Raw genomic sequence first — 12,114 nt, forward strand, 5'->3', positions numbered from 1 at the left:
TTATACAGCAGGTTCTTATTAGTTACCCATTTTATACATATTAGTGTGTACATGTCAATCCCAATCTCCCAGTTTATCCCACCACCACCACCCCGCCACTTTCCCCCAATCATAAGATTTTTGAAGTATGTTTTAGAGTTTCATAACCCCCAGAAAAGGTTAATTATCATCCTGAATTAGTTTTACCTACCAAAAGAGAAAATCGCTTGTTCTCAACCAATATTAAATAAGAAGGATATGTATTTTTGTTTTTAACTTGCTTTATCTTTACCTTCTTATTCTATATTTTAAAATATACTTGATAAAATATAAGACATTATTTTACATACCATGAAGAAAAAATGCTGCCAATTTTACTGTGACATGCTATCACCATCAAAATTGTTAAGATACAACTAGATTTCAGTAAGAAGACAAAAATGTGTCTCTTTGAACTTAGAAACTGTGGTATTATAATATTAAGGACTCCTGTGACTGAATATGGCTATTTTCACTTGATAACTATTTTCTTGAAGCATATAAGAAAGCTTTTGTTGAGAGAAATAAAACTATATGAAGTTTTTATTCCTTTAGTTACTTTTTGTTTTCATAATAAGTTGCAGTTAGGTATGTTCTTTTTCAAGTCTTAGCAAAACAATGTTAAGAGCTCCTTAAATTTTACTTTAAACATAGCAGGAAAATAATCCCTACTCAGGGACATTTTTCTTGGATGCAAAAACCAATAGTTACGTTTATGAACTAGATTTAGGAGTTGGGCAGTTGGGAGAGGGAAGAATTAAGGAAACTCTCAGGTTTCTGCCTTGAGCAACTGAGTAGATCACGGTGCCATTTACCAAGACTAGGAAGAAAGAGAAAAAGGTTTGGGCTGGGGCAGGGATCAAATTATAGATATAAGTTTGAGACATCCTACAGAGATATCAATAGACAGATATAATAATCTGGAGTTTAGAAGAGAGTTCTAACCTAGAAATACAATTTAGGGATCATCAGCACAGAGATGGTACTCAAAGCCATGGAATGGATGAAATCACAGAGAGAGAGACTATACGGAGAACCCCAGGACTGCCTTTGAGGAATTCCAATATTTACAAATGGAGTTGAGGAGGAGGAACTAACAAATGAGACCGAGAAGCAGTTGTATTACAGAAGCCAAGAAAGAGAGTGTTTCAAGAAAGGAGTGTAGTGGTCAACTGTATCATGTGTTGCGAGTTTGAATAAGATTAGATTTGGCCATCTAGAGGTTGTAGGTGGTTGTGATTAGAACTATTTCAATGGAGTGGGGATTCAGGTGGGGTAGGAAGTGAAGATATGGAGACAGCACATATAGACAACTTTGAGAAGTTTGACTATGAAGATGAGGAAAGAAATAGGGTATTAGCTGGAGAAGGATGTGTGTTCCAGGAAGGGATTTTTTTTTTTAAGATAGAAGATAATAGCTCATATGATGTGCAGTAGAAAGTAAACTAATGAAACTACAGAAAGAGGGGAAGATCAAAGGTGTAAAGTCCTTAAGAAGGTGAGAGGGGATGGGATCCAGAGCACATATGAAGGTAAAGGCCTCTTATAGAAGAGTCACTTCATTTTATAGGAGGGAAAACAATGGATACAGAATCAGGTAGGTCTGTAGATTTGGTCTTTTACTCTCCACAAGGTCAACAAGGTCATCAGCTAAAAATGAAAGGTTTGAGGAGAAAAGAATGGAATGTAATAGTCATTGGGGGGTGGGGGGCGGGGAGAAAGAAGAGCAAATGTGTTAGAGAAACTCAACAGGGTTGTCAGGCAGTGCAACTGACCATCTCAGGTTTCTGTGATTCATTTAAAGTGAAACCAAGCAATGCCAATTATGTGTTTTTCTGCCTAGCAGCCTGAATGCAGGCACAAGGTAAATGGCTGGGTTCATGCAGAGCTGAGGTTTTGATAGATGAGTGTGGCAGAGTGTTGTGGGGGGGGCAAGGGAGTGTGGGGACTGGCAAGGGAGGGACTCACTCCCTCTTTGGCTAAAAGAGGGAAGTGAATTGAAGGAAGCAGATTGGAGGTCTCTGAGATAGAAGACCTGGAAGCATAGGAGGTAGCATAGAGAAGAGGGACATTTGAACTCATGGTTTTGAAGTAAGTTTCTGGAGATATTAGTTTCCTCTGATTCTGGGAATGTGTGGTGGAGGTAGAGGGAAAAGGTCAGGACACTTGGAGATTGGCAGTTAAATGGGTCATTCACATGGAAATCGCTGAATGGCAGGTATTAGGGAACAGAGGAAGATTGTGAGCCAAGTACTGAGAGCTGATTGTTGACTTCACTGTGGAAGGGGTAAGGATGATAAAGCCCAGGTGGCACTGGGCATCAAAGGAAGAAAGATTTTTAACAAGAGGAAAGAATGGTCTGGAAGCCGCCAAGGTGCAGCAATTTAGGCACTGACTCTTTCTTGTGACACTAAGGTATGTGGGGTGTTTGAGAGCCACAAGGAAAGCAGTGTTCTCAAGGGACAGCAAGGTTTCAGGTAAGGTAAAGCAGTACAGGGAGCAGTCACAGAAGTCTGAGGCTACTTGTGTTTACTAATGACAGACAGCTCTAGGAAGGTAGGCACTGTCTGCTTGGCCAGCAGTTGTACTCCCAGCCAGTTACATTTAGATACTCATTTAGTGAATCAATGAAATAGAATTTAAGAGCTTAACTTCTGCAATATTAGTCAAAGGTTTTGTTTTGTTTTGTTTTTTCAATTGTGGTAAAATATACATAAAATTTACCTTCTTAACCATTTTTAAGTATACAGTTTATTGGTGTAAGGGACATTCACACCAACTCCATAACCTTTTCATTTTCCCAAACTGAAACTCCATACCCATTAAACAATAACTCTCTATTCTCCCCCTTCCCCCAGCTCCTGGCAAGCACTATTCTACTTTCTGTCTGTCTGGACTTGACTTCTCTAGGTACCTCATCTAAGTGGAATCATATGTTTGTACTATTTTGTCTGGCTGATTTCACATAGTATAATGTCCTTAAGGTTCATCCACGTTGTAGCATGCATTAGAATTTCGTTTCTAAGATTGAAGAATATTCCGTTGTCTATATATATATATATATATATATATATATATACCACATTTTGTTAATCTCTTCACCCATCAATGGACACTTAGGTTGCTTCTGCCTTTGGCTATTGTGAATAATGCTGCTAATGAACATGAGTGTGCAAATATCTCTTTGAGACCTTGCTTTCAATTCTTTTGGGTATATACCAAGAAGTCAAATTGCAGGATCTGTAATTCTGTTTAATTTTCTGATGAACTGCCATACTGTTTTCCTTAGGGGTTGCACCATTTTACATTTCCACTAACAGTGCACAAGGGTTCCAATTTCTCCACATCCTTGCCAAGACTTGTTACTTTCTTCTGTTTTATTTTGGTTTTGATAGTAGCCATTCTTACTGGTGTGAAGTGGTATCTCATTGTGGTTTTCATTTGCATTTTTCTAATGATTACTGATGTTGAGTATCTTTTCATGTACTTATTGGCCATTTGTATATCTTCTTTGGTGAAATGTCTATTCAAGTCTTTTGCCCATTTTTAAATCAGGCTGTTTTCTTGTTCAGTTGTAGACCCCCTATCTGATACATGGCTTGCAAATATTTTCTCCCATTCTGTGAGTTGCCTTTTGACTTTGTTGATTGTAACTTTTGATGCACAAAAGTTTTTAATTTTGATGTGGCCTATTTTATCTATTCTCTTTCATTGCCTATGCTTTTGGTGTTATATCATAGAAAACATTGCCAAATTCAATGTCATAAAGCATTTCCCCAGTGTGTTTTTCTAAGAGTTTTATAGTCTTAGTTCTTACATGTAGGTCTTTGATTCACTGAGCTAATTTTTATGATGTAAGGTAAGGAACCAACTTCATTCTTTTGCACATGGATATCACTTTCACAGCACCATTTGTTGGAGAGACCATCTTTTCCCCATTGAATGGTCTTGACACCCTTGTCAAAAATCATTTAAATATATATGCAAGGTTATTTCTCTTTTATTCCATAATCTTTTTATTGTTTCTCTACCTTCCAATACCTTCTCTCCTTACTTCTTCCACCTCCTCACATCACTATTCAGCTTCAGAACACTAATGGCTATTTCAATGGATGACAAATTTCTATAGTTTCCAAACTTTAAAATTTAAATATCAATGTTTCTTCCATTGGCCCTGGTACCAGTTTGTGCATTTACTGAAACTGTTTCCTGGGTCTCAAAATGTTTTTTTAAATAATAGCTATTGAAATACTCTATAGATCAGTACTTAATTGTAAAACTTTCACTATTTTGTTGAAAATATGATTTCATATTTAGCATTTTGTTTTTCTCATTTATACTTTTTCCTTCTTCACTTAGGGGCCGCTGTACTTCGTGTTGCTCCAAATGCAGTATTTCCATTTGAACTGTATAATGAAGAATATTTAGAGCAAAGGGATATCTATCTGACGCAGTGCCAACAACAGCTCCAACAGTTTATTGCCACATATGGACCTGGGACAGCTATCTTTGCTAGCGATGAATAGGCAATCTGAGGAAATTTTTCCTTCATTCCTTTTTAAGCAGTGGAAAAAAGTGTGAGTGATTTTGAAGTAATGCTTCAGGTAATTTTGTGTGTCGGGGTACATTAGAATGCCACCTTAAAAAATATATGATTTAAAAATATATATATATGATTTCTTCAAATTAATTGCTAATGGAATAAACACTAATACAAATCTCAAAGCCAACAGCAGAAATTTATAATTAGGATAATCTTATTAAAAAAACTTCTGGGGCTTCCCTGGTGGCGCAGTGGTTGAGAGTCCGCCTGCCGATGCAGGGGACACGGGTTCGTGCCCCGGTCTGGGAGGATCCCACATGCCGCGGAGCGGCTGGGCCCGTGAGCCATGGCCGCTGAGCCTGCGCGTCCGGAGCCTGTCCTCCGCAACGGGAGAGGCCACAACAGTGAGAGGCCCGCGTAACGCATTAAAAAAAAAAAAAAAAAAAAAAAAAAAAAACAAACTTCTGGTTAGCCCAGTGTACCAGTGGTCCACAGATTAAAATATAAAGAATGTTGCAAACTAAGCAATGGAAAAAAAAAAATAGTAACTTTTGTGTAGTTCCCTCTATTTGTCACAAGATGGCAATAACACTTTAAATATTTACTTACAAAGTAAAACCATTTTTTTCTTCATTTGTGAACCTGAAAAATTGATGAGTAAATAACAGCATTTATATAACCAGAAGCCTTCAATGTAAGGACTTTTCATGCTAGATACTGACATGTCTATTATGTTGTTTTAGAAGTCCTAATTATGGGATCAGGAAAAGCCCTGGAAATTTTCCATTTTTAAACCAGGTTAAATGAAAAGAAGTAAGTTCCATTGAATCAAGGAGCAGTAATTGGCTCCTTAAACCTAACTAGTTACAAGAAAGGTACCAAAAGCCAAAGAAACCAATTTGCAAACTGTCTTCATTTTTGGAGGGAAGATATCTGCTCTGAAAAGGTAGGAACACCATGCAAAAATATACTTATCTTGTAAAATCCCCAAATCCTTTTTATTTTCCGAAGTTTTAATTAAAAAGACAGTTCTACTCACTAAAAGGAAAATGTCATCACAAAATTGCCACCTTATTAACCAAGACACTGTCATGCATCAATTCTTTAGATATAGGTAATTCATGGAGTTTAACTGTGAAGGCAGACAGCTCTCTCACCCTCTAGAGGACTTTTTAACAAGTCACTTACTACTTTCTTTCCTTGCAGTTCATTCAACAGTATTTACTGAATATCCACTAGTGCCAGAGACTATAGTGTTGTTTTCAGAAGGCAAACCTAGTCTAAAAAAAAAAATCATATATTACAAATTAAAGACCTTATTTTGTGGCTTCTTATATACTATATTTCAGTTTTTTGTTCTCTATGGGGTGAAGTCAAAACATGTTTTATAAAACTAGGATCCATAAAATAGCCCCCATTTTACACTTAATTGTGCAGTGTTCAGATTCTGTTGATGAAATGAAAGGACTAGTATCAAACACTGGGGAGGAAAATGGTTTTCAAATGTTAGGCAAACACTGTAAGCACCCAGGAGGCCGCAGTAATGCTGGTGGCATGCATCACCACAGGAACAATTTCGACAAATATCACCCAGGATACTTTGGGAAAGTTGGTATGAGGCATTACCACTTAAAGAGGAACCAGAGCTTCTGCCCAACTGTCAACCTTGATAAATTGTGGACCTTGGTTAGTGAGGAGACAGGGGTAAATGCTGCCAAGAACAAGATTGGAGCTGCTCCTATCATTGATGTGGCGCAATCAGTTACTACAAAGTTCTGGGGAAGGGAAAGCTCCCGAAGCAGGCTGTCATCATGAAGACCAAATTCCTCAGCAGAAGAGCTGAGATTAAGGGTGTTGGTGGGGCTTGTTTCCTGGTAGCTTGAAGCAACATGGTGGGAGATTCATTATATAAGTGCTTTTCAAAAAAAAATGTTGCCTTTGATGGGAAGTGATATTGCTGTACAATTTATACTGTTTGACTTACCATATTGAAATTATAACCTTGATAAAAGCAAGGAATTTATGTACTGTGGGACTCAACAGGGGAAAAGCAAGATTTAGCTAAATTTAAATCTTCACCTGGGTAGGATTTCAGTTGTTTTTGAATTCTTGTAAATTTGCATGCCCTGGACAGATTGGACTGTCCAGTCATTATTTGCCTTAATCCAGATTATTACTAGTACTAGGATTAGGACAAATCCTAATTTGTCCTAAATTAATTCCCAAATCCTTTTTTCTTCACAAATGTAAAAGCAAACAAAGAATAAAATCAAAATTAAAAAATCTATAGGTCATAGGTGAAACCTTTACTTATAATGGGTAATTTAAGTTGAGAAAATTTCAACTAGTTAACCCTTGAACACAGCTTTGAACTGCATGGGTCCACATAAAGGGTGCATTTTCTTTTTTTCAATACATACATACTACACTATACAATCTGCAGCTGACTGAATCAGAGGATGTGGAACCTTGGATACAGTGGGTGGACTATAAAGCTATACTTGGATTTTTGACTTCAGGGAGTGTTGGCGCCCCTAAGGGTCAAGGGTCAACTATGCTTGTTTTTCAGGAACAACAGCAGGTTCTAAAGGGGAGGCCCTCATAGTTATTTAGTACGCAGTGATTAGCACCTCTCCAGAAACACAGTAAAGCAAGAAAGGGTACAAGAACTGGATGTACTAAAAAGTCTCCCCAGCTGCCCACCACCTGACACTTCAAAGAGAATCACTCTCCACACAGGAGCTAGTTACTGACAAGAATATACTATCCCTAAAGTATGTTAAAAACAAGTCTGACTACTAACTATGAAAATGAAGCTGTTTAGGGGCTTCTCTGGTGGCACAGTGGTTAAGAATCCGCCTGCCAATGCAGGGGACACGGGTTTAAGCCCTGGTCCGGGAAGATCCCACATGCTGCAGAGCAACTAAGCCCGTGCGCCACAACTAAGCCTGTGCTCTAGAGCCCGCGAGCCACAACTACTGAGCCCGCACGCCTAGAGCCTGTGCTCCGCAACGAGAGAAGCCACCACAATGAGAAGGCTGCGCACCACAACAAAAGTAGCCCCTGCTCGCCGCTACAAGAGAAAGCCCACGCACAGCAAAAAAGACCCAACACAGCCAAAAATAAATAAATAAATGTGTAAAATAAAATAAACTTATTAAAAAATCTAAAAAAAAAGAGAAAATGAAGCTGTTTAAAGACCTGATATATTTTAAAGAAGAGACTTTATTGCCCAGCAATTAAAATCATTTGAACTTATATTTTTCTACATAATTTACTGTGAGATGATCAATGTTAAATAAAATATTAATTTTTGTCATTTGCTTTAATTCATGTCTTCTTGACCAATTCTTCATTTTCCCTTCCAAAATGTTGTATGCCACACCTCTGGAAAAAAATCAGAAACCAACAGTGAAAATCAATCCATAATCAAAACTCGAAGAAAATCAAAACCTGACACACAAAGGCACCTTTAACAGGAAATGGCCTCAGCCCTTTGGAATTTATCAGGTACTTTCAAATTATCTCTAGATGTGGTTGCTTGATAAATCTTAATTACTTACTTGAGCCAACGAAGAATTTTTTTTTTTTTTTTTTTTGCGATACGCGGGCCTCTCACTGTTGCGGCCTCTCCCGTTGCGGAGCACAGGCTCCGGACGCGCAGGCTCAGCGGCCATGGCTCACGGGCCCAGCCGCTCTGCGGCATGTGGGATCTTCCTGGACCGGGACGCGAACCCGTGTCCCCTGCATCGGCAGGCAGACTCTCAACCACTGCACCACCAGGGAAGCCCCCAACGAAGAATTTTTAAACACCACTGCTAAGGGCTTGAACATTCATCTGCAGGTACTTATATGCTGAAAAGAACATTTCATCCATTTTAATAAAAAAACTGTATTTGAGTAATTCACATAATACATATTATTGGCATCTCAGTCTTAAATTATGTCTTCAAAGATACCCTCAGCTGGGTAAACGGCAAAAAGTAAGTCATCATTGTGCCAGTTATTAAACATTTTTGGTACTGTGCTTCAGGAACAATACCACAAACACATAAAAAAGCACACAATTTACATTAAACTTTTGGTACCTTGTTACATGCACAGCTGTCCTCCTGGTGGTGGTTTTTTCACAGCCATCCTCTATGACAAGTTTTTGGAAAACATTTATCACAACGACCTTCATTCATCTTCAACTCATAGGCTCTGTTGTACCTAGAAATTAAATATATTTCATTGTGAATTCTCATTTGTATCTGTTTGTCTGGCATCTTATATGTAGTACAGTCCAGTAGGATTTTTTTTCCCGTTCTTATCAGGAGCCATTAAAAACAAAACAAAACAAAAAAAAACCTTGCAATCTTCCTGACTCCCAATCAAATTTATAATAAAAACTACTAACATTAAGACTATATAGTGGAGTCATTTTCTATCTGTTGTTTAACACACCTCTGAAGGAACAAAAGAATGTGCTTGCTGCTTAATTATACTTTTTTTGGTAGTCAAACTGATGAGCCCCCAATTTAAAATATCTATAATGACTTGAGGATGTGTTAGTCCTTTTGACCGGTTAGGCCCTAATAATTCCATAAATGATCTTTCCAAGCTGGAAATGGATTCATTAGCATGGGCAAAAATGATGGATATATTTATGATGCTCTTTTACTGTGGCAGTACAGATTTTAAGACATGATGGTCCTAATGAGTACCCAACCATTGCTTTTCTGCCTCAGAGCTTGACAAGAATGAGATGAGCCAGGTTAAAGGTTAGATATATAAAAACAAGTGTGCAGACCTCTAACTAAGAGCATTATTATGGCATATCTAATATAGTTTCAGAGCAGAGATACATTATGTTGACATCATTACTGGACACAGTCCTGTAGAATTAAGTCCCAAGTTGCCTGAAAGCATATTTATGTACTGCAAAGGGCATGGCCAGGGCCACAGATCATGTCCTACAGAACCCCAGGAGGATAAATCATTGAACTGGACAGCTATTGGAAATGATTTATGAAGACATATCAAATGTTGGGCCTTGCAAGACAATTTATCATTTTCAAGTCTTGAAATGCTGAAATCTCTCTCATAATATTAGGAACACATACTATTGGTTATGAATAATTCCAACTTGGAAAACTTCACTTTAATATATGATTCATGGCACTTCTGACAACTATTGATACATGAAAGTCCTATTTGTTTAAGGCCTAAAACAAACAAAGAATGTTTAGGGATATGTATGTATAATAAAACTGCTATCCACCCTACTCCCCTCAAAAAACCAAGTCTGGGCACAAAATCCCAGATGATGGGCACTTCAGGATGGAAGGCATGGGATAGGAAGGAAGGAAGGACTGGGATAGGGAAGCAAACAGATGTTATGGTATTGATAATATCCCAGTTCTTAAATGGATCAGTGGGCTTTTGTATATTTATTATGTTTAAGGACTTACATAATCAAAACTTTAATCAAACATTTATTTTGTAAAATTTAAAAAAATACCAACACTTAGCAATGAAAATAGTATTCAAGCCGCTTAGGCCTCAAAAACGATGACTGTGATACCAAATATAAACTACCAGCCATCACATTTGCCTTGGCAGTTAACCGTTGAATTGTTTTACATGAAACAACCTGTATTTCAAATTGGGGGGAGGAAAAAAACAAACAAACGTATGACGATACCAAGTCCCATGGACGAGGTTCATTTATACCTTTGCTTTTGAAGAGGCAAAAGTTCTTCCAGTCTCCCAGCTCTTGACCGGTTTCTTCTGTATTGTATCGGGAAATACACATCTCTGTGACCCGAAGCATCTAAGGGTACAGCCGGCATTTACAGCCTCAGGGCCTCCTATACAGTACGGATTCTTCTCCAACTTCAATGCCACGTCTCCAGAGCATATTCACAAAGGAAGATCCGGGAACAAATGCCGACAATGCTCCACTGCGTCGAGAACTCATTGTTAGTAGGTAAACTGTGCTCTGTTAACAAATTTAAAAACCAATCACAAAGTCATGTCAAGGTTGTCTTGAGGCCTAAGATCCCTTCCCCCGCTATAGAACGTTTCCTTAGTAAGGATAAATGAGCGCCCATTTAAGGGACCCTGAAACCGTCTAGGCCGCACACAAAGCTTTACTGGGGATACAAAAGGGCTCCGGCCAAGCCACCCGCCGCGCCTTCCGGCCGCCTCAGAAACAAGTGAATCGCAGAAGGCCCTTACTTAGTTTGAGCTGAGAACAGTCTTAATCGGCGCTTACTAAGAAGGGTCAGCTAAGACAGGTAACGGCTACTCACAAAATGCGACTGAGCAGAAGGCGCAGAGGAAAGCTCGAGGCTGCGTCAACTGGGGAGGCGGAGAGGAAGGGGCCTCCTGACATGACCTTGCGGCTGAGGCTGCGCCGACCGCTCCGCTGTGCCCGGCTGTGGACGGAGGGCACCGGGATGGAGGCCCCGGACGCGGGACCCACAGAACGGAGACGCCCGAGGCGGACCCACGCGCTCTGGCTCGGAGCCAGGTTCCAGGCAGGAAAAAAAGACGAGGATCTAACACCGCAGGGACTGGTACTTGTCAGACTGGTACTCCCCCCCACCCCCTCAAAGAGCCCGGCGACAGGCCCGCAGGCGCTGCCGCCCCGCCCGCTAGGCCGACGGTCCCCGAGGTGCCTTCCTTCGCCCGCGGCCCGGCAGAAAAAAAAGCACCGAGGCCGGGAGGGGAGCTCGGCGGCTCCGCCTCTGGCCCCGCCCCTTCCGGCTCTGGCCCCGCCCCGCATCCGGCGCACTCCGGCGCGCCGCAAGTTTACGTGGCCCGCAGAGGAGGCGCTTTGTGAATTTCCATAGAGGCTTTCGGGGCTCCTGAGGACCTCGCTGTGAGCTCTCCCCTTGAGTATGTAAGTGATTAGTCTACCAGTTTGTAATGGATCCAAGCAAGCAGAAAATGCTCTAAAAAGAAAGGGTCTCCCATTCTTAGTTATATTTGCTTGGTCTTCTAGTTTCTCGGGTAGTTCAGTACTTTAAAAAGTGGTGGTATTGGACATCCCAATTTAGAGTAAGGGCATCTGGAATCGACCCCTTAACACACACAGAAGAACTAGTTACCAGAAAAAAAAGGAGCTGTTACATTTCCTCTATATTATAACAATAGATATTGTTACTAATTTGATTGATAGTAATAGTAGAGCGTTAAGAAAAAGCATTCATAAAGCAGTCACTTGCCTTGTTTTTATGAACATGTTATGATTTGCTGTTGATTTTGTGTTTTATTACGCTTGTTTCTCGCAATCACTGTATCTTGAGTCCTGGCTGCATAGCATTAGGCTTAGTGCTAGAGGAGAGACAGGCTGATGATCTTGTTTCCAGAAAGAATACATATGAAAGCATATAATTAAACAGTTGAATCCGTAAAAGACACATCATCCCTCCTGTATAAACTGGAAGTTGTTGACATATTTTAAGTCATTTAAAAATCAAAATGGAGTAACTATGGTTTCAGGCATTCAGAATTGAGCTGGGTGGACAGTTTTGGGTGTGGTTTCAGACATGTTCCTGCATCAC

At 39.7% G+C, this 12,114-nt stretch overlaps 1 protein-coding gene, 1 non-coding gene and 1 pseudogene across 2 annotated transcripts in view; 2 read left to right on the forward strand and 1 right to left on the reverse strand.

Moving 5' to 3' along the window:
* MCMDC2 (minichromosome maintenance domain containing 2) overlaps positions 1-4,719 on the forward strand; it is a 36,527-nt gene extending 31,808 nt beyond the window's left edge. The window contains exon 14 of the mRNA XM_032609363.1: positions 4,378-4,719. Within this exon, the coding sequence (XP_032465254.1) occupies positions 4,378-4,544 (167 nt within the window). The 3' untranslated portion in view covers positions 4,545-4,719. The remainder of the gene's footprint in view (positions 1-4,377) is intronic.
* A 1,207-nt stretch (positions 4,720-5,926) lies between these two features.
* On the forward strand, positions 5,927-6,459 carry LOC116742141 (annotated as a pseudogene).
* A 2,023-nt stretch (positions 6,460-8,482) lies between these two features.
* On the reverse strand, positions 8,483-8,565 carry LOC116742830. The gene has a single exon (XR_004346603.1). It is a non-coding gene; the product is annotated as a small nucleolar RNA SNORD87 (small nucleolar RNA).
* Between the last annotated feature and the right edge of the window lie 3,549 nt (positions 8,566-12,114).

The sequence above is a fragment of the Phocoena sinus genome, chromosome 17 (assembly GCF_008692025.1).
Source record: "Phocoena sinus isolate mPhoSin1 chromosome 17, mPhoSin1.pri, whole genome shotgun sequence".
NCBI lineage: Eukaryota > Metazoa > Chordata > Mammalia > Artiodactyla > Phocoenidae > Phocoena > Phocoena sinus.